Source organism: Danio aesculapii, chromosome 17 (genome assembly GCF_903798145.1).
Source record: "Danio aesculapii chromosome 17, fDanAes4.1, whole genome shotgun sequence".
NCBI lineage: Eukaryota > Metazoa > Chordata > Actinopteri > Cypriniformes > Danionidae > Danio > Danio aesculapii.
Genome location: NC_079451.1, coordinates 14399931 through 14423372, shown reverse-complemented (window position 1 = coordinate 14423372; position 23442 = coordinate 14399931). Strand labels below are relative to the sequence as shown.

At 36.9% G+C, this 23442-nt stretch overlaps 1 protein-coding gene across 2 annotated transcripts in view; it reads left to right on the top strand.

Annotated features, from left to right (window-relative positions):
• Window positions 1-23442, top strand: part of babam2 (BRISC and BRCA1 A complex member 2) — a 194306-nt gene that overhangs the window by 157843 nt on the left and 13021 nt on the right. For both annotated transcript variants that reach the window (XM_056477401.1, XM_056477402.1), the window contains exons 7-8: window positions 2026-2135; window positions 19949-20048. In XM_056477401.1, coding sequence (XP_056333376.1) covers window positions 2026-2135; window positions 19949-20048 — 210 coding nt within the window. The remainder of the gene's footprint in view (window positions 1-2025; window positions 2136-19948; window positions 20049-23442) is intronic.

Below are 23442 nucleotides of genomic sequence, written 5' to 3'. Positions count from 1 at the left end.
GTGAAGAATTAAAAAACCTCGAGAGAAACCAGGCGCAGTTGGGCACAACCATTTCTCCACTGGCCAAACATCTTGTGCAGAGCTGCAGCCTTGGCGCCGGAGGCTGGAGAATGCTGGACCTCAGCGAAGACTTGTCTGTCCTTGGAGCATCACAGGAATCAGTCTCATGCTCCCCACTCCTCCATGACCACCACAGCAGCTGCTCAGGATACGGCCTGGTCCATGAGATGGAAACCTTGGGATCATCTCGTCGCTGGTCTTGGATCGAATCAGTGGAGCTGCATAGTCTGAGGGCCTCGGGATGAGTATCCCCAGGTGGAAATAGAGAATCTGATCATGTGATGATAAAAATGTCTGTGAATGGACAAACCAGCAGGCTGAGCACATAGTAAAATGTATGAATTGTTTTGTTCATTCTAAAATGCCTAAACCATTTCATTGTTAGTGTTATTATATTATTAATGACCTCCAGTATCAAGAGTGTCTGTGCTCTGCATCTCACGCCTTCAAACGCCACCGCGCATTCACTGTGTGTCAGGATTGCCTTCTGAGGCGCAAGTCATTCATTAAATGAAGAAAAGTTTCATGCAGCTTCTCTTATTGCAGCAAATTCCATTTTTACTATTGATATTTGGCGCCAGTTAATCAGGAAGTGACGATTTTGTTCGCTTTGACTCGTCGGATGGAAACGCTGCTTTATTCGCACATCTTTTATGCGCATATAGTTAATTCTCATGTTTGGATGGAAACATAGCTACTGACAGGCACATGGGAAGGGTGAGTGGGGAAAACTAGCATTAAAGGCACAGGCAACAAAAACAGCCATATTGTGTTCGAAGCAGAATATTCAAGTGTTCTGAAAAGTATAATCTGATGGGGGGGTTTGAGCTGAAACTTTACAGACACATTCTGGAGACACAAAAGACATATGTTACACAAGAAAACTACCCTTACTACCCTTACTACACTTCCAGAACTGTACTCTTACAGAGTGAGTAAAAGGGCTCGCAAAATCACTCTGGACGCCTCGCACCCAGCACCTGTTCGAACTGTTACTGTCTGGTCGGCGCTTCAGAGCACCAAGCACAAAAACAGCCAGACACAGGAAAAGTTTCTTTCCTCAGGCTATCTACCTTATGAACAGTTAAATATTCCCCTACTGTGCAATAAATATGTGCAATACTTTCTCATACGCACTTGTACACAGCACCTTATATCAATATACAATGCAATACCTTCTCCATTCGCATTTGTGCACAGCGCCTTATAACCTATATATTTATAACAAATCTGTACACACAATTCAACATCCACATTTTTTGACTAACTGCATCTATGTTTAATGTTTATCGTCTTTTTTATTTATTTATTTTTTCATATTTATTTATTTTGTGTTGGTCATTGTTACTTTGTGTACACTGGAAGCTTCTGTAGCCAAAACAAATTCCTTGTGTGTGTAAAGCACATTTGGCAATAAAACTGATTCTGATTCTGATATAAGTGAGATCCGAGATGATGACCCGCCACAGATAACTGAATATGGAAGAATTGCCACTGTGTTTGAAATGTGCTATATAAATAAACTTGCCTTGCCTGCCTTACGTCTTGAAAAAGGGGTAAAATAGTGCCCTTTAAAGGAAAGATATGTAAGGGGATACTCATTTTTTCTGAGCACTGTATGTGTATATATCCTACATACAGTGCTCAGCATAAATGAGTGCTGCGAAATTGATTAATGGAATAATCCAATGACATTGTGCAGTAAGTAAATATACAGGAATTGTCAGTGAGACAGTGAGTAGGTGTGTTCAACTTGTGACGCTACTTGTGAGATATTAAATGCACCTGAATGGCTCCTGCACTACAGATATTCTCAAAAAGGGCAAGTATATTAAAAAGAAAATTAATCGATTTAGCTATTTGCATCACTTGTTTTGTAGTATATTGCCAACTGTATACTTAATTGTCTATGCAATCTATAATTTAATGATTCATAATAAATATGTTACTTGTGATATATTTCAGGACACAGCACTGGATCCAGGAGAGGATGTGGCTCTTCTGTCCGTCAGCTTTGAAGATGCGGAAGCCACACAAGTCTTTCCGAAACTCTACCTATCTCCCAGCATCGAGCAGTGAGTGTCTTCTCCTTATTTTCTTATGGAATTCTAAGTAAAGGTTATTTTCCCCTGGGCTTAGAGCAAAACGCATCATAATCTGAAGGCCAAGCTCATTGACACATTGAGTTAGTATTGAGGGAGGGTGCTGCCTTCTCATTTCTGGCGAATAAAAAAATAAAAATAAAACAATGTCTACATTCTGGCTGAAATGAGAATCATGTTTTGTTTTGTTTTTCTTAAAATCAAGATCATGATTTTCTCACGATTCTGTAGATGAAAAATAAAGGTTAATATGAGTAGGCTATTATTATTGTTAATTCTCAAACATATGGTAAAACAACAATAATATTAGGTCTATGTATAGGTCTACTGTTGGTTAAAATGCAAAATTTTGTATAGACTTGGATTGGTGGAATTTTAAATATGTCCTGGTATGTAAATATGTCCTGGCTGTTAATTCACAGTAAAGTGATGACATAAGAATACAACTATTCATAATTCTACATTTGAATTATTGTGTTTGAGACATATGCTTGTCATTGACAACGTTATTAGACCATTTTTTTGCACTGGTAAAATGAGACATTTGTCATTATCAGATTCCCTCCTGCATTATATTTAACATTATATAGGCTAGAGTAGTTATACTGACCCAGTAATATTTCTTTTCATGCACAACACTTTGTGTTCCCTATGAAATAAAAAAACATATATAATGCTTGTCGTAATCATAACTCTAAAATGTGATATTATAATGTTAATGATGTGCTATTTCGGATTTACTTTCACTGGCGAGTGCGGCTCATATCATAGCTGTTTTCACTTTGAGAAAAAACAAACGTACTGTACATGCAAATCATACTTCCCGCGAGTCTCCCAAATGATCACTCTGTGCAACAAACTGAGCTTATGCAGGTTCTGTTTACTAACGTAGACATTATTAGCGTGTACGCGCATGTCCTCTAGTATTAAACAAACAGTGCGTCAGCTCATGCGTAATTTCACGGTTGAGAATACGCCATTACATTAAAACAGAAATGACATTTTTGGGTGAATTATACCTTATAAATACAGTATGTGACACTTTTAACTCCCTTTAGAGGTGTCTATGAGCAACGATCACTCTGTTCAACAAACTGAGTTTATGCAGGTTCTGTTTACTAACGTAGACATTATTAGCGTGTACGCGCATGTCCTCTAGTATTAAACAAACAGTGCGTCAGCTCATGCGTAATTTCACGGTTGAGAATACGCCATTACATCAAAACAGAAATGACATTTTTGGGTGAATTATACCTTATAAATACAGTATGTGACACTTTTAACTCCCTTTGGAGGTGTCTATGAGCAATGTATATAAAACAATGTGAAGACTTGTGCTACCACCTGAATTAAGATCTTGAATTAAGATAATTTGAACGGTCGAATTGAGATCGCAATTTTTTTTGATTAATTGTGCAGCCCTAACAATGTCTAAAAGTTGCTATTTAACAACATGTAAAGTAGAAAAGCTAGAAAATCCAGAAACAGTTGACCCTAAAATCAAGAACACAAAAGTAGAGTGGATTAGAGACCTAAGGTTCAACCACTGGGTTTTGCCAGTATTGGAATGCTGTTAACTGTTGGTAGTCAGCTACAAATGGTATTTTGAGTTGTAAATACATAAAACATTTGCCCTATTAAAGATTGAGTGGACTAATTAAAAGCCAGTAAATACTACTAACTATATTGAAATAATAAATAGTGTTTATATGGTGTTATTATTACGTTACAGATAGGGTTGGATTAACATAAGGGCTTAACCCCAGGGCCTTCGGAAGAAGCGGGTCTTTGATTGGCTGGATAATTAATTTTTGCCATGAAATGCCTCTTTGCATTATGCTTTTGCATGTTGATAACGTGAAGAATTCCGAACAGCTTCCTGATTAGGCCCACATGGAATTTCCACCCGCAGAAATCTGTTGATCATTCAATCTATATATTACTTATTCTTTCATTCATTTTCAATCAGCTTTGTCCCTTTATTCATCAGAGGTTGCCACAGCGGAATGATCCACCAACTTATCCAGCATATGTTTTACATACTGGATGCCCTTACAGCTGCAACCCAGTACTGGGAAACTCATTCACACACATTCACTACCGCCATTGTAGTTTATTCAATTCACCTATAGTGCATGTCTTTGGACTGTGGGGGAAACCGGAGCACACGGAGGAGAACATGCAAACTCCACACAGAAATGCCAACTGACCCAGCCGGGACTTGAACCAGCGACCATCTTGCTGTTTGGTGTCATTGCTAACCACTGAGCCACCATGTTGTATTGTTATTGAATAATATGCTAAAGTTTAGACTTTGTAACTTATGGTACAAAACTTTTAGTGGATGTATTATATGAGGCTTACTTAACAAGTGGTTCTAATTGGATTTTGATTGTAAACTTTAAAAGTAAAAGTTAGTTTATTTATTTCATATTATGCATTAGGTTTTCAGCTTCTACACTTTTTTTTGGATGAGACACACCTCATCCAACTGTCAACTTGAGTAAATGTACTAAAGGCAGCACTTCCTCTTCTGCTATTCACTTCCTGAAATCCTGAGGAATTGAGAGTCTATCAGTCAAAAAACATGTTATGTTTATGCAAGAACAAAAAAGAGTCGTTATTAAATGGCTTTACGTGAACGTGAAGAACAAAAAAGCGCTCTCAAATGAAATTCTCCTAGCTTCTCAGTATTGGTGCAATATAACCTAGTAATCATTTTTCATTATCCAACAATATATAAATATAAATTATAAATATAAATAAATATAAAATATAAATATAAATAAATTATAAACAATAAATATTTTGAGGATTATTTCCCTTAGGAAATTCCTGGAGTTTTTTGTTTCATCAAATATTTGGAGTTTCTGTGAGAGCGCCCTCTGTATGGAGCCAGATCAGTCTCAAAAATAATACATTTATAATTCACAATTTACATTTACAAAATTTAATTCATAAATTCAAAACACATTTCATAAATGCGCAAATCCATTTCATAAATTCAAAATCCAATTCATAAATTCAAAACACACTTCATAAATTCAAAACACACTTCATAAATGCACAAATCCAATTCATAAATTCAAAACACAATTCATAAATGCGCAAATCCAATTCATAAATTCAAAACACAGTTAATAAATGCACAAATCCAATTAATAAATTCAAAACAATTAATATATGCGCAAATCCAATTTGTAAATTCAAAGCTCAATTAATAAATGCACAATTAATTTTATTTATTGGATTTGGTATATGTGAATTGTGCTTTGCTTGCATGAGCTTTATTTTTGTAAACGTATTATTTTTGAGACTGATCTGACTCCATACCTCTAGTGTTTTAAAGGAGATTTATCACAGATCACACAGTGCTTCCCTGACACGATGCGCATGACAGTAGCTACATGTCAGCTACCAGTCAGATTCCATATTGATTTTAAAATCCTTATGCACACATATAAGACCTCAATGGTTTGGCTCCACATTATCTGTCTGAACTTTTAACATGGTACTCCCCTTCACGTGACCTCTTTTTCTCTGACTCTGGTCTTTTAACAGTCCCCTCCACTCGTCTGCACTCTATGGGTGACCGGGCTTTCTCTTCCCTGGCTCGAGGCTCTAATACTCTCTCCACTATGACATTAGACACGCTGAATCTTTTAGATTGTTTAAATCATCCATGAAAACACACTACTTTGCGCTCGCCTGTTCGTGAGATGTGTATTCATGTTTTGTTTAATGATTTTAGATATATTGAATGTTTTATTTTCAATGTTTCAATTTTACTGTTACTCTAAACTGTTTCTATATCTGTATATAAAAGAGAAGTTTGAGAATTTTGTTTTGAGAATTAAGTTTTAAAGGTGCTATATAAATATAAATTATTATTATGTATGTTTACATCCTTTTTACATATTTGTAAGCGCATTTTGGAAGATCACATAAAAAATACTTAATGGAAACACCAAGATGCGTATAAATTTTGAAAATGCACATAAAAGTGCATGCACATAACTGAGTAAGATAAACATTTCATCTGATAAGAAAAAATGCTACACAAACTACAATAGGAACTCATTTACCAAATACATTCCAACATGTGCTTCTAAAAAAAGGCTTGTTACTTTATTAAAAGAGATCATGTAGGGATGCACCGATACCTTTTTTTGGAACCGATCCGATGCTGATTTTAAAATTATGAGTATCGACCGATACAGATCTGATCCCGATGCTGTGCTGTTTTTTTTTTTTTTTTTTTAAAGATTACACAGTTTCTTATAATCTAATATATATTTATTAGTATAAATAACAGGCCTATAGGCCGACTGTATATGACAGGCGGCACAATCTAGCTAAAAACATGAGGCTTGCTATAAACTATAGGCTACATTATTTGAGCATTTATTATGACATTGGTATGATCTGTTGTGGTCCAGCTTATGTTTCCTTTTTTTAATATTAAGATTTATGAAATCTGCAATAGGCTACCACTGTTGACCCTAATTGTTGGTAAAATAACAAGCCTTTTAGCAAAGCCTGATATTTTCCTTCAGGTTTGACGCAAACTAATCTAAACTGTCTGAGGCCAATTTTACTTTTTAAACAGTCCCTTGCCTAAACTCTCCATGAGTGAAATGGAGAAAATGAAAGCACATCAGCACAGAAAAAATCAAATGCTCAAGACAAAATCTTTAAAATAATGACATATTAAACATGTAGAAAATATATGACAGGTTTGTGATAACAATTACAGTGCGGCGTTAATTAAATCTTTATTTTCCATGAAGTGAAGCAAATTGTTTACCCAAAGTTGTTCATTGTTCATCTATTTTTGTCTGAAAAAGAATTTCATTTGCTATAATTTGTATCCTAATTTTAATGTATTTTTGTTGGTCAGTTTACACAATAAACAAGAAGATTTGAGGTGAAGTTCAAAGCAAGGTCCGCTTATATGCTTCAGTGCCAAAACACAATCTGGTCTGTTGAATAAAATATTAATATAAATAAAACTACAGTGAAATATTCACAGTTTTAGATTAGCCTGTAATAGGCTAAATAATTTTCTGTTAATGACAATCCATATTGCTCCCGTCAGTTTCACTTTTATCAATTTAATCAACTACTTTGACCACAATGGACCAGGGCAGGCTTTATGAACTATTTGCAGCACTGAAAGTATTGGTCGGAAGGATGAGAGAACAGAAACTCATTGTGAGAATAATTTTACGGAGCGGGGCACATCGCGTCTGCGCAGCTGATGTGTGAATGAAACGATTGATGCATCACTAAGACAACACATCACTATCTGTGGACACTGCAGCAGCAAAAAGGGAAGAAGAAATCAGTGTGGTGAGGATCTGTAAAATATATTATTGAGCCTTTTCTAATTTAAACTTTCAGATAGGCCTACTTTGTGTATGAAGAGCAGATAGTAACCATCTCTACTCCAGTGTTGCAAATGCGATCTGCTTTTGTTGGCTTATAAATTACACACAATATAGCACAGGCAGAAGATCGGATTTGGATCGGTACCAGCTGGCCGATACCAAATCCAGCAAAAATATTCGGTGTTGAACCGATAGCCGATCCTAGTATTGGGATCGGTGCATCCCTAATGATGGGTGCTATGGGCAAAATTAATGGACAAAACAATGGACCAACCACATTTTAAAATACCTTAAATGTTGTTTTGGTCATTCTAAAATCATTTAGCCATTTATCATCTTGAGCAGCTATGCTCCCAAAGAGCGGTCTCATGCCTTCAAAAGCCACTGCGCGTTCATTGCATTTCATCTTCTAATGCTCAAATAATGTATTATACAATAAAAAAGGCTCATGGTAGCTTTGCTTTTCTTTTTGATGTTTGGCACCAGTTCATCAGGAAGTAACGATTTTGTTTTATTTGACTCATTGGATGAAAACTGGATGCAAATGTTTTATGTAACATTCCATTTTTGCGCATAGGTTTATTTCGGATCTTTGGTTGGAGGCATAGCTAATCACAATTTTACTCAATCACATTTGTGATTTAATTTAGATTAATCTCCCCTATTTCATGCATTCAGTTTCTCAGTTTTATAACTTCTTAAGCCCTGTAAATGTGCTCTTTTAAGATCAGTCTACATATGAACAGTTCAGATACAAAAGCCACAGAATCTGCCAAAAATGAGCTAATGACATTGAATGAATGCTTTAGGCTCGTAGGGCACCATCTTCAAATAGATTTGCTTCTAATCATCCAAATTCCAGCGTCAGCGCATTCAGAAATAACAGTTTGTTGGCAAAAGCCGATACATGCCACTTGCCTTTGACAGCAAAAGCCGCTATATCCCGAGAACCAATCAGAAGGCTTGAATTGAATCATATGTTTTTAGTGAAGCACCATGCGGATACGCCGGATTTTATGAGGAGGCTGTTTTGATCGGCTTTCGATTAAGATTTAAAAAAACGGAGTTTGATGAACTGGATGAGCCTGTCCGTCAGTGAATCGCTAATGAAAATGTCCCTTACCTCAAAACTCTGTGCATTATAAGGAAAAGAAAACACACTGTACAGTCGGAAGTGTAGCATGCATTCATAATTTTTTTTTTGTGCAGCGTTGCTACTTTAAATTAGTCTAATTTACTATACATTAAACAGGAAGTCCATTTCACGAAAGACTGAGTTAAGATGCCCTTCTTTTATCCCACATGTATGCTATAAGGATAAACAAGAGACCAAGACCTTAAGTATAGTGAGAATGAATGAATGACAGCTTCTAAAATTGTCTGAGAGGCATCCCTTTTTGCCCAGTAGGCCTACCTTGTGTTTTATTTGCTAATTTAAGCTATTTTTAAAAATATAAATATAATATGTAAAACTATACATTATTTGTATTACTTCATAATGCCTATATGTCTTATAAGTTTTTTGTAATAATGGACAATGCACAGATAGTGATGTTTCACAGTGTTTTTACACTACATTATTTGAATCTACCAAGCCTAGTTTACAGTGTTAACAATGTTTACATTGCTCTACTTACAATAAATCTAAATCCTAAATATCAGAAATGACAACAGTTTGTGAAGACTTAATTAATGTCAATTCTAATGTTATTAATTAATGCACTTTACAAATTCCATTCATTCATTTTCCTTCTGCTTTTTCCCTGGTTTATCACAGCGGAATGAACCGCCACTTACTTGACAGATTTATGTATTTTAGGTGGTTTGTGTAACGTGTTTTATGTTTGGTAAAATAATCTCTAATTGCATCTTTAGTGATTTTCAACTAATTACACTGTCTTGTACCAGTAGGTGGATTTAGAGAGTTTTGCAAAAAAAAAAAAGCATAAGAGGATTTAGCTGGTTTTGACGCAAAATAAAATTTACCTTGTTAAAAACCAGAGAATTGTCTGAAGTGACATTTTTGAAAAAAAAAAAAGGTATTTTATTTACTAGCTAATAACCTTTTCGTTATCAATAAAATGAAATTTCTGAACCTAATTATAGGAGCCTGATAGAAAATGTTAGTTTACAAGAAAAGAGGTCTGATGGATTTAGAGGGTTTTGCATCTGAACTCTTCATATGCTCTTCTTTAATCCGTTCTGATTGTTAATTGAAGCCGCATATCATTGTAATATTGAAGGAATAAAACTGGCCCGGCATTTCCCTCTGCCCTCTGCAGTAACAGAACACAAGGTCACTCCTCATAAGGAATGGACGAAACTTCAGTGTGACTTCACAACAAATAGATCTCAGTGGCCAAGTCCTGCTAATGCCAGCCCCTGGGGGCTTAATGTTTTTTTTATTTATTTTTTTTTGTCTTTCATTCTCCGTGCTGTCCTCCATCCACTCAAATCAGTGTAGCAGGAGGGGAGGAGGAAGAACAAGCCCATTTGTTTGCTCTCCAGCCATGTCAGCTTCTATCTGTCACAGCCACGCTCTCTCTCCACCCCCCTGTATTACAATGGCTTGGATAATGCAGTACCACATAGGGCTGACCTTGCCTCTACGCATGCACATTAGCAGCTTAGACCAGGGCGACTTACTGTAGGAGAAGGGACAGACGGGTGGGCTTATATGTGGGTGTTTTTTGTTTTTTTGTTGTTGCAAAGGTAGAGCCAGGGGGAAAAGGCCATTCTAGCAATGTGAAAACGTGTTCCTGAGGACATACCTGAAAAATAATAAATGCCAGAACACTGCACAGAGCACAGCGTTTTGAAGCCCACTTTTCTGTCTGCGTAAGCATTTGGATCTGTGCAAAAAGTTCAAAATCACAGCGCACAAACTTGTAAACAGTTAGTTTTTTTCTTTATGTGTGGGTGGATATTTGCCAGACTTGTACCTGATTTAGATTTGAAGTTGCATCGAGCGTTTGAGCTCATGATACTTTTGTGTATGTGTCAAGTTTGATTGATTTTTAAACAAGTAACAATACTGTTCTGAATGCACTGTAACTGGCTGCACAATATATTGCAAAAGTATTGCTATCATGATAACAGTATAAACAATATACACTCACTAGCCACTTTATTAGGTACACCTTACTAATACTGGGTTGGATCCCCTTTTGCCTTCAGAACTGCCTTAATCCTTTATGGCATAGATTCAACAGGATACTGAAAATATTCCTCAGAGATTTTGGTCTATATTGACGATAGCATCATGCAGTTGCTGCAAATTTTTCAGCTGCACATCCATGATGCGAATGGAAATTCATGATTTCAAGACCTGGAAAGTACTTAAAACCAAACATAGGTTCTTAAAAGTTTATGGTGTTATTTAAACAATTGTGATGCGCTGCTTTCAAAAACTGAACTTCATTTAAAAGGTAAATTAAAGTTTTGCACTATAACTAATGATAAATAATGCACATTTTATCAATATTTCAGAAACCACATGTGAGTATCACCAGTATTGAATTAAAGGAATTTTATTAAAGTTCTTTGAACGTCAAGATGTTCTATATCTGCATTTTTGCAAATTACATTCAAATCATTATCATTTGTCATGTTGGTTGCAAGAAAATGTACCCAGTTGCAGCAACAAACAACTCAAAGGTGTTTATTGACTGAATTAAGCACAAGTAGACAGACAAGTGACAAGATCCAAACTGTACGGACCAGAATCAGCAGCCAGCCAGGAGTAAGAGCAGCAGTGGATAGAGCCAGGGCTAAATACTGGGAGCAAGCAGCATAAACTCCAGCCTGGCAGGTCAGAGAAGTCAGGACATGGAGCAGTATGAGACACACAAGACAGGACAGTAATAATTATCCAATAAAACTAGCAAAATCTAAAAGAAAATAAATCAAATATAAATCCTAGAAAGAAATAAAACTAGACTGACTTGGGCAAAACACAGATAAATGGAAAACTGAAATAAAAAAAAAAACTTCTATAAATCTAGAATCTTAAACAAAGAGAAATAAAATGGTTAAAAGGACAATTAATCAATCAACCACTAATATGAGACTGGGGCAGACAAAAAATAAAAATTAGTATAAAAGCAAGAAAAAGACTTGAACACTAAGTTATGTAAACACTAGGAACAAATAAAAGAAAGTAGTAACTACAAACAAACAGAAACTGAACACAAGAGCTAGAAGAACAGGCAAGACAAAGTAGTAGATTAGGATACAAGATGAGCAAAGACAAGCTCACATGGAATGAACCAGCAAAGAAATGAGTACACACAGCACAATATATAGAACAAAGCACATGAGAGACAGGTGAAAACAATCAGGACAACGAGGTCTAAATAAGAGGGTGGGGTAACTGAAAACAAGGAGGAACTAAAAGAGGAGCACATGGCCAACAAACATTAAGGCAAAGCCATGTAAACCAGCACAGGACAAACAGGGAAACATTAAACACTGACAGGACAGACAAGACAGTCAGGTCAGGACGATAACAACATTATATGACGTTTTGTAATGTAAATATTAAGTGTAAGAGAAACGTTAGGTACAGGAAGGCCTTTGATCGTGCTACTTACAGTACAGTATGCTGGGGTGTGAATTACAAAAGTTCTTGATTTCAAATTATTGTTAATAAAAAAAAAAGTCCTCGAATCTGGTGTCTATGAAAGAGTGGGAACCCTGTTGATAAAAAAAAAAGCATTTTTATAGGCAAATCGCTATTGCTATACTCAACAACAACATTGCATATTTAATATTTTTCCAGTATCAGATATAGCCCTAATTGGAAGCCAGTTGTAATACTTGAGGATTGTGTGATATGCTCTGCTTCTGGTCAGAATCCATGCACTTCAGTGAACTTAAGTGATCCTATTTTGACTGCAGAGGATTAGAGCCAGGATATTTTGCTAAAGTGTGTTCTGTTGTGTCCTACAGAAGTCAAAAAGGTTTAGAATGACGTGAAGGTGAACAAACGATGACAGACTTTTTGTGAACTATTGCTTTAAACCAGCCCAGCACATGCGAGGAATCCCCTGCATCAGCTCTTATCCAGGCTGGCGCAGAATGCATCCCCTGCAGCCAGCCAGTCATGCGGCTGTCCCTGTGGCCCCGTCACACAGAAGCAGAGCTAGCTGAAAAGAAGAGCAGGAGAGAGGTCGCTCTCAGCCTGCACCGAGCCGAGTGAAACCAAACCCTCTTAGGACTCTCTCCCTCCATCTTTGCCTCTCTCTCTCTCTCTTATTTTCCCTGAATCCACACATGCAGGTTTACCCAGAGTATCACTCTCGCAGTGATGGCCACTCTCTACTCCCACACAGCAGGCTGTGTTATTATGACTGTGAAGTGCTCACTGAGTTTGACAGTGGACTTCACATCTCCTTCATCATGGATGGTGCAAGATCCACTCCTACACATTCTATAGTTTGTCAGAGCACCAAACACTTTTTTCTTTCTCTTTTACACATTTTTTTTTCTTGTTTTGTGTTTCTTTCTTTTTCTTTAGAATACTGCTGCTTATTGTTTTGTTTTGTTGGGGTTTTTTTCCATTCGTTCTCATTTATCTCTGGCAGTTGTCTATACATTCAGTCTTTATTCTGTTGTTCATATAAAATGGTTAGTCCTTGAGGTTCAATTCACACATTGTAAAAATTCTAAAGACAAAAAGTGAAGGCAACACATTTATATGTTGTTTTTGTAGGGGTGTCAAAATAATTGTTTCTTCGGTGCACCGCGATGCAGACGCGGACAATTCGGTATCGGTTCAGTAATAATAATCATAACCGGTTATTATGTGCTGAGGTCATTTATCTCATATGCGCTATGTTGCCGTAGCTTACTATGGCGAGGGAGGCGAGCGCGAGTATTTACAATGCTCCAACTACGTAAAAACGCAGAAATTCTGCACAATTTCACTGCGTGTGTGTTTGAAGAATACATACATTGCATGAAGTAAATAACACCTAAAGGTTTTTCACGTGGCCAATAAAAACAGCTGTTATATTTATCTACAAACGAATCATTGCACAAAAATGAAAATTGTGCTTCAATGAAAAAGCAAATGTACATTTTAAAAATTGTGTACTTCATTTATAAAGTATATAGTAGTCTACAGTGTGTTATATTTACTGGGCTTATGTGGATGACATTATACATACTAATAAACAAACATTTCTGACTGGTGATTAAAAATAGGAGAAAAATCTGTTTTACCTTGCTAAATTATTAAAAATACAAATCAAGATTAGATTAGATTAGATTAGATTAGATTAGATTAGATTAGATTAGATTAGATTCAACTTTATTGTCATTACACATGTACAAGTACAAGGCAACAAAATGCAGTTTCAGTCTAACCAGCAGAGCAATCGCAGCAAGTGCAGGATACAGGTATAAGTTATAAAGTGCAGTTATACAAAAATTATGGTAATATTTACAGATGGATGTACTATGAACATTATATACAGGTTGTATTAGCTATGAACAGAGATTTACAATAAATGAATATATGTACAGCATGCTATTAATAGCAGAAGTGTGCAGATAGATAAACATAATTACAAATGTCCATGTGCAGTGGGTATGTCCAGTTCAAATAAGTGAATCAGTGCAATGAATATGTGCAAACTTTAAATGTGCAAATGTTAAATAGTGCAGTGATTGTGAGGAGTATAAGTTAGAGGAGTGTGGGGGGTGTATTGGGGGGGCAAAAGAGTCAGTGAGGGGCAGAGTTCAAAAGGAAGACAGCTCTGGGGAAAAAGCTGTTCCTCAGTCTGCTGGTTTTTGTCTGGGGGAGCCTGAAGCGCCTGCCGGAAGGCAGGAGAGAAAACAGTCTGTGTGCAGGGTGAGAGGTGTCCTTAAGAATACTGCGTGCTCGGCACAGACAGTGTTTCTTCTGGATATCCTCTAGGGCTGGCAGTGTAGTCCCTGTGATGCGTTGGGCAGTTTTCACCACCCGCTGCAGTGCCTTACGCTCAGCAACAGAGCAGCTTCCATACCAGACCGTGACGCAGTTGGTCAGGATGCTTTCTATTGTGCATCGGTAGAAGTTCACCAAGACGGCTGATGAAAGCTGGTTTTTCTTTAGTTGCCTCAAGAAGAATAGGCGCTGGTGAGCCTTCTTGACCAGGCTGGAGGTGTTGGTGGTCCAGGAAAGGTCCTCTGAGATGTGGGTCCCCAGGAACTTGAAGGATGAGACAGGCTCAACGGCCATCCCATTAATGTGGATGGGATCATGCGAGCCTGTTCGTCCCTTCCTGAAGTCCACAATGAGCTCCTTGGTCTTATTGGTGTTAAGGAGCAGATTATTGTCGGTGCACCAAGTCACCAGATGCTGTATCTCCTCCCTGTAGGCAGTCTCATCATTATTGCTGATTAGACCAATCACTGTGGTGTCATCTGCAAATTTGATGATGGTGTTGGATCTGTTCACAGGCCTACAGTCGATGGTAAAAAGGGAGTAGAGGAAGGGGCTCAGCACGCAGCCCTGTGGTACACCAGTGTTGAGTGTGACGATGGTGGAGCAGATGTGGCCTGATCTAACATTCTGAGGTCTGTTAGTCAGAAAGTCCATAACCCAGTCCATAACCAACTTCACGTCATATCCAGGTCTCTGAGTTTGATCAGTAACTTAGAGGGTATGACAGTGTTGAATGCTGAGCTGAAGTCAACAAACAGCATTCGTGCATAAGTGTTTTTATTGTCCAGGTGTGTGAGGACAGAGTGCAGTGCTATGGAGACGGCATCTTCTGTGCTCCTGTTGCCACGGTAGGCAAACTGATGTGGGTCCAAGCACAAGCTTACTCACTTTTTTACTTTTTTTTTAGATTTAGCCCATTCCACAATTCAATTACTGTCTGGCTAGTTTGTGTCTTCTACTTATATGCTAAAAAGGCAGCAATGGTCCATTATCACCAATAAAGCAACGGCATCAGTATATTGTCAACTGTTCAAATATTCCTTTCCAGATATCAAACAAATAATATGTTCCTTAATTTTAGTTTTGTAACTATTGCATTTTTTAAATACTTAACTGTAATATACTGTATAGCTACATCAGTGCAAAACCTAAGAATGGTGAAAAACATTTCTGTGATTGTGTAATAAAAGCATCTGGGCCTGCCATGGCCTCTCTTTTTGGCTTTTAACAAACTTACCCCTCAAGTTTTTCCAAACTTTTTTTTAAAACGTTATTCCTTTCCCACGGATGTTGCAATTTCTAGCCAAGAATTATTGGTCATCTGGTTATCCCTATGATCATGCATGAACTGATCATAAAGATGTCTGTACAGTCGTACCTGTTCAGACAAAATCTCCTCAAAGTGATTCATATTCAACTCAAGTAAAATGAAGCGCCGCATGATCTGTTTGAGTCTTGAAGAATTTTGTGCAAACTTCCTCAAAAACCGCAATGATGTCACATTCGCTGCTCGCACTCAAATATACTACTAAACTTGTTTAGTACAAATCAGCCTTTATTATGTTGAACATAAAAGAAGATATTTTGAAGAAAGCTGAAAACCTATTACCATTCTCTTCCATAGTAGGAAAAATAAATACTATGGAAGTCAGTGGGTACAGCTTTCCAATGGTTACACATTTTTGGGTGAACTATCCCTTTAAAGATTTTTTTTTTCAAAATCTCAAAACGTAAACATTGATGTGTACCTTGTGGTTTATCAGGAAAGCTTTGGATAAAGATCTAGCAACCACCCCAAAACCATATAGCAACACACTGGAAACCACATAAAACACCCTAGCGCCATGGCAACAGCGTTAGCATGGGCATGCATCACTCACATCAGAATCAAGTCATATCTCCATGGAGAAGCTGCTCTATTGTCATTGCAGCACAGCGACAACATTGTGTTATGACTGAGCCTGATGCAGAATTGACAGCTGAATAGCATTTGAGTGGCATTCCTCTTCGTTTCCTGTTTCCACAGTTAATAAATAACATGTCTGTGCATTAAAAGCTTTAACCAGTCTATGAATATACTTCAGGGGCTTGATGGACGTGAGTGACATTTCCATGCTTGTATATTGTGCAAAAACTGTTTCGGCAAAAGGTAATCTTTCTGTCAGTCAAGGGCATTGTTGATCTAAACCCATATGACAGAGTTTAATAGATGCTGTTCCTCATACATTCAAATTCAAAGACTAATTGCAAATATATATATATATATATATATATATATATATATATATATATATATATATATATATATATAGTTGAAGTCAGAATCATTAGCCCCCCTGAATTATTAGCCCCCCTGTTTATTTTGTTCCCCAATTTCTGTTTAGCAGAGAGAAGATTTTTTCAACACATTTATAAACATAATAGTTTTAATAACTCATTTCTAATAACTGATTTATTTTATCTTTGCTATGATGACAGTAAATAATATTTGACTAGATATTTTCAAGACGCTTCTACACAGCTTAAATTAACATTTAAAGGCTTAACTAAGTTAATTAGGTTAACTAGGCAGGTTAGGGTAATTAGGCAAGTTATTGTTTAACGATGGTTTGTTCTGTAGACTATCGAAAAAAAAATCTAGCTTAAAGGGGCTAATAATTTTGACCTTAAAATGGTTTTAAAAAAATTTAAAATTACTTTTATTATAGCCAAAATAAAACATACAAGACTTTCTCCAGAAGAAAAAATATTATCAGACATACTGTGAAAATTTCCTTACTCTGTTAAACATCACATTTGGGAAATATTTAAAAAAGAAAAAAAATTAAAAGGGGGGCTAATAATTTTGACTTCAACTGTACATGTAATTCCTTTATTTATTTAAGAGATTTATTTTTTCAGACGTTGATAAAAAGACAACCAACATAAGAGATATTAAAGGAACAGTTTACCCAAAAATAAAAATTACCCTATAATTTACTCACCCACAAGCCATCCGTCAGACAAATACAATCGAAATAGTTTAATTTTTGTCCTGGCTCTTCCATACTGTATAGTGGTCTTGAAAGTGGCTTTTATTTTGAAGCTTCCAAAAGGGAATTAATAGGCTGATTTCACACTGTGGCCATTTTATAAGCGAAATCGAGGCTGCAGTGGGAAGAAATCCGGAAGAATTGCCTGAGTCACACAGGAACGTTGTGTACCTGGCTGTATATCTTATCAGCAAAGAGAAAGTGAGACAAACTTATCATTTCAACACTTACCGAGTGACCCGAAGGTTCGTTCTAAATGGATCTTGAAAATAAAAAGGGATATCAGACCTCATTTTCCAAGTTAAGCGAAATGGCACTAGTTAGGTTAAGTTATCTTTCCCAAACACACGTTTTAGATGCCATTTATCAAACTCAAGTTAATGAACTGATTCTTTTAGTATATTAGACTTGTCACCATGCTGAATTTCGCTACTGAAATGTAAAAAAGTGTACGTTTCCCGCTAACCTTAAGCGTATTATTCTTAAAGAGATTGTATTGTGATTTAGTTTGATGCCTAATATTCTTTTAATTGTTTAAATTAAACTGAACTGAATGATGTTAAAGCGATGTTTACACCATATCTGCATTTTGAAATCGCAGCAACAGCTGGAGGTTTGTAGTCCTGTAATGTGAATGTGTACTGACAACGAGGGTGTGCGGATCCAAACGCAGGGTTTATTAACAAGAGAGGTTCAGGCAAGCAATGGTCCACTCCGGGGCAATCAGATACATACAGAGAATCCAGAGTCGTAGTCAAAAAATAGGCGAGTGTCAGAAGGCCGGCACTAAAACAAAACGAGGATCAAAGACGGCAAGACAAGGCAAAGATAAACAAGACTCAGCAACGTGTGTGTGTTTGAGAGGTGTATAATAAATCTGTCTAATTAGTCCTGAACAGCTTCAGCTCTGTCTGTTTGCAATCATGGGGTTCTAGGCCAGGCGTGTGAGAGGTGCATGACTGGATATGTAGTTCTTTTGCTGGCAAATTTGTAGTTCTTCAGAGATTTGCATGGGCTAGATCGCTGGTGACTGTGACAAGTCCACAGCATGTCGTTGCAATGTTTAGAGTGCTGCTGATCCTATACTTTCAAGTTTGTTCCCACCGCAGCCTCGCTTTCGATTATTTAAAATGGCGTTTTATTTATAAGCGTTTTTGCATTTTTTAACTGAAATATTTGAGATTTTTAAACTATAAACTTAAATGCATAACTGATGTATACGACACATGGGAAGCCATAAACACCGAAGATGATTTGAGGGTGAGTAAGTTATGGGGTGGTTTTAATTCCCTTATTTGAAAACTTTAGAGATGTTCTTAATGACTACGTTTACATGGACATCAGTCATCAAATTATTTGCCTTAATCTGAATAACATGACAATAATATGATTAAGGTGTTTACATGAGTTGCTTTTTGAAAGTACCTGTCATGATTCCGTTTTACATGTTATAGCACATAATTTGATGAATGTCATTGAGTTTCATGTAATTTCGGGTGTTTCATTTTAAATTTGTCGACTTTACTGCAGTTTGGCACCGACACTTTCATTTAGGATCCTTTCATGCAATCCCTACCATGACAAACGAGATATTGGATGCGAGTATGAACTGTTGAAAGAGTGTAGTTTTAATGGAATTTGATACCACACGCCGAATGGGGAAAAAAACTCAGCATTTCACGATTTGTGTGTCTGTGGTCCTTCACTGACTTGGTAAGTGCAGAGAATAGTGTCAAACAGCCTTGTGTGTATAGACTATCCTGTCGCAAATCACAGTGATAATCCTACACGACGGTAATAGTTTGATTGCAGTGTTTACATGACTATACTGCACTTCAGTAATGCGACTAAAATCAGCATACTCCACATGTCTTAATTTGATTTCTGTTTAGTTAGATTGTGACCTTAATCAGATTAAATTAATCAAAAATTGCTGTTTACATGGTAAACTTAATCAGAGATTAATGTTAATCAGAGTATTGTCTTAATCGTATTAAAATCGGATTATTGCTGTCCATGTAAACGTACTCAGTCTCATACTATATGTGAGCATCATATTTTTCATGAATCTTTCACATCATCACCCTATGTTGATGATGAGTTCCAGTCTTCTCTTTATTTGTTTTTTTTTCTATCTTCCCATCTGCCGTATAGTGGAGCATTCAGCTGTTCATGTTTAAAGCGGGGTGAAATGTATGGTGTAGTAGTGTAGTGTAGACTGGCAAAGACTTCCAGTTTTAGAAAAGAATGAGTTTTTAAATAAAAGCATTGGTGGGGTGATTAAGTGTTAATTATAATAATGGAAATCACCAGCTTTCTTTAAAATTAATTACACAGTTGCTCCGTTATCATTTCAATTACATCTTGAATTAATTACATCAATTAATTCAATTACATCAATGTATTTAAATCTGATCTCTTACTCTCTTTCAGTGCTCTTGGCGGATCTTCAGCATTACATATCCCAGCATTCCCCAGTGGAGGCTGCCTCATTGACTACGTGCCTCAAGTGTGCCAATTACTCACAAACAAGGTAATTAAAAAGATCTTACTATTCGCTTGTGTTTTCCTTCATTGAATAACTCTGAGGAGAGAATCAACCAGGTTATTCTAAGACATGAATGGTTATTGTTTTTGATTTCGGACAACTTAGATGAAACGTTTCAATCCACTTTAACTGTTGACTACTGATTTCATAATTCATATTGTATCTACCGAAGCTTTCTCAGCATTTGTACTTAGTTTTTCCCCGCTTACCTAATTTTCACCTGGCACAAAGACAAAGTTGGAGTGTGCATTTAAAACCCTCCAGTGTATTGTACACACAAAGAGACGGTTACCGTAATAAACACAATTCTAGCATCAAAAAAGAGAGTAAAACTGTTATTTTAAGGAGGGTGACAAGCATAAGTTAATTGTGGCCATCCTTGTAAAAATCCCCATACATCGACCCCAATGTTCCACTTATCAGTGCAGTGAGGGTTTGTGTCTACTACACACTGATATTCATGAATTATGTGCTAAGCAAATTCTTGTGTTTGTATGAATGGCATGCATGTTTTTTTTATTTATTTGTGTGCATGTCTGGTCAGCGTAGACTAGGCCATATGACAAGTAGAAATAGGAAAACGAAAAATGACAAAAATGAATAAAAAGTGACTGTCACTGGCCTCAGGACTCACTGACATTCCTTTACCCTGACATCTCTCCTTCATTTTATCCCCACTCCTCATATCCACACAGACAGCATGAATAATCAACCCGACCAATATTTCAGTTCGTACTGCACCATTGTCCAGCTCCTCCTGGACACACTCACCTGAACTAGGGTCATCATTAGAATACTAGACAGCAAAGCTATTTTCTGTCCTCATGTTTAAGTAAAGATTTTTGTAGTCTGATTTATTTATGAATGTTTTATATATACTCCAATGCTTACATTACAGTGTATTGACCCCAGGGTTATGAATAGTAACACACCCCAGGGGTATGAATAATTTTGAGCTTGACTGTAGATATATACAGGGTATTGGACAATGATACAATAGTATTGGCAAATTTAGTGTTGGAGGTTTCATGGCTAAATTTGACCAGCCTGGTGGCCAATCTTCATTGATTCCACTAGTAAGAACAGAGTGTGAAGGTTTAATTAGCAGAGTAATAGCAGTGTTGCTTAAAATTTCAATGCACAAAACATTATGGGTGACATATCAGAGTTAAATAGAGTACGAATCGTTAGTGTGCATCTCGCACCTGTGACCAAGACAGCGGGTCTTTGTGATAAATCGAGCCACAGTATCCAGAGTAATGGCAGCAAACCACCAAGAAGGACTAACCTCATCTAACAGGAGTAACTGTGGATTGTATCCAAAAAAAAAAAAAAAAAAAGAATCTCAGCTGACCAACTCACTGCATGTGCATCTCAACTCTGTTGCCACTAAAACTGTGCTTTGAGAGCTCATCAGGGTCAGTATACATGGCTGTGATGCTATAGCCAAACTTTAGGTCACTTGTGCCAATGCCAAACATTGGTTTCAATGGTGCCAGAAGCAAAAATCTTGGGCTGTGGACAATGTGAAACATGTATTGTTCTCTGTTCTCTTGAGGGAGTTATGGTGTGGAGAAGCCCCAAACAAGTGTACCACACAGATTGTTGCATACCCAGACTAAAGCATAGGGTTGGATCAGTGATGGTTTGGGCTGCAATATAATGGCATTCCCTAAGCCCAATAGTGCATCACTGCCAAGGACTACCGAACCATTGTGGAGGACCATGTGCACCCAGTAGTTTAAGCATTGTATCCTGAAGCCGGTATTGTGTATCAGGATCATAATGCACCAATACACACAGCAAAACTGGTCACAGAGTGCTTTGATGAACATGAAATGGAAGTTGAACATCTCCCATGGCCTGCACAGTCACCAGACCTAAATATTATTGAGTCACTTTTGGTTATTTTGGAGGAGCGAGTCAGAAAATGTTTTCGTTGGCCACTATTCTGCAGGAAGTATGGCGCAAAATGTATCTAGCCACTGTTTGGGACTTGTATCTGTCATTCCCAAGATGAATTGATGCTGAATTGGCCGCAAAAGGAGGTCCTACATCATACTAATGAATTATTGTGGTCTAAAACCAGGCGTTTCACTTTCATTGTCCAACCCTCAACCCAGTAGCACTGCAGAAGTATCACATCACAGAAGCAGTGCTATGTGTTGATCCTCCAGCGCAGCTTACAGAAAACAATTTTAGAGCTAAGTGTTGTGAAAGCTACATTTTTCTTTTAATTAGCTTCTTGGAAACTAGTTCAAGTCAGAAACTATAATAAAGTCAGATTTGAAGTTTTATTAAAACCTTAGTGATTGTGTCATTTGTTTAGCATACATTTCACTTTTTATTTCTGGTAGTTGTATTTAGGCTTCAGAGTTCATAAAGGATGTGTTCAGACACTGCAAACTTGACTTATGTGATTCAGTGATAAACAATTTAAATGGAACAGCTCACATTTTTTGAAAATTTGCTCATTTCTCTTTCCCTAGACTTAAACAGTTGAGTTTTACGGTTGTTTAATCTATTCAGTCAATCTCTGGGAGCACTTTAGCTTCACTAAGTGTAGATCATTGAATCAGATTAGACCATTAGCATCTAGCTCAATGTCCAAAGAGCTTTGAGAATTTTCTTATTTAAAGTTTGACTCTTCTGTAGTTACATCATGTACTAAGACAAACAGAAAAAAGTTGCTATTTTCTCGGCCAATATTGCTAGGAACTATACTCTCATTCTAAATAAGCCTATTTTCAAGAAAAGTGGAGTGTTCCTTTTGCACTGTTTTTACCTGTCAACATGTTCCACCCTTGTGTGGGTGTAGAAGAGTTCACAGAAAGTTCCTGACACACCTACTCTAAATAAACAATGCATGGAGAAACTAAATTAGTCTGTGTTCATGTGAGCGACTTTATGCAGCATAATGTTTCTCACAGAAGTGGGCCTTTTCTGGACACATGCTGAGTCATGAAATGGAGATCGACATGGAGTCTTGCGTCACACATCATACACGTTTTTACCTGTGGAAAAGCATGTCACTCTTTTTGTTATGAGTTACTGGATACAATTAAATAGGTCAGGGCAGAAAGTCAAAAGAACTCCTCAGTCTTTTAATTCAAATAAATGCACATCTACACACTGATTCAGCTTATCGGAGCCCCGGCCAAACAGATAGTGTTCAGGGTTCTTATGTGAGCTGGAAATCCTTGCAAATGCTTGAATTTTAATCATGTTTTTAAGGTTTTAAATATGCTTAGATTTTGAATGAAGTGCTTGAAAATGTAATTGTGTTGCTTTCATGCTAATTTGTTGGGTAAGTAATGATAATTAACTATTTGAATGAAATAAATATTTTTAATAAATAAATATTTTCTGTACATATGCC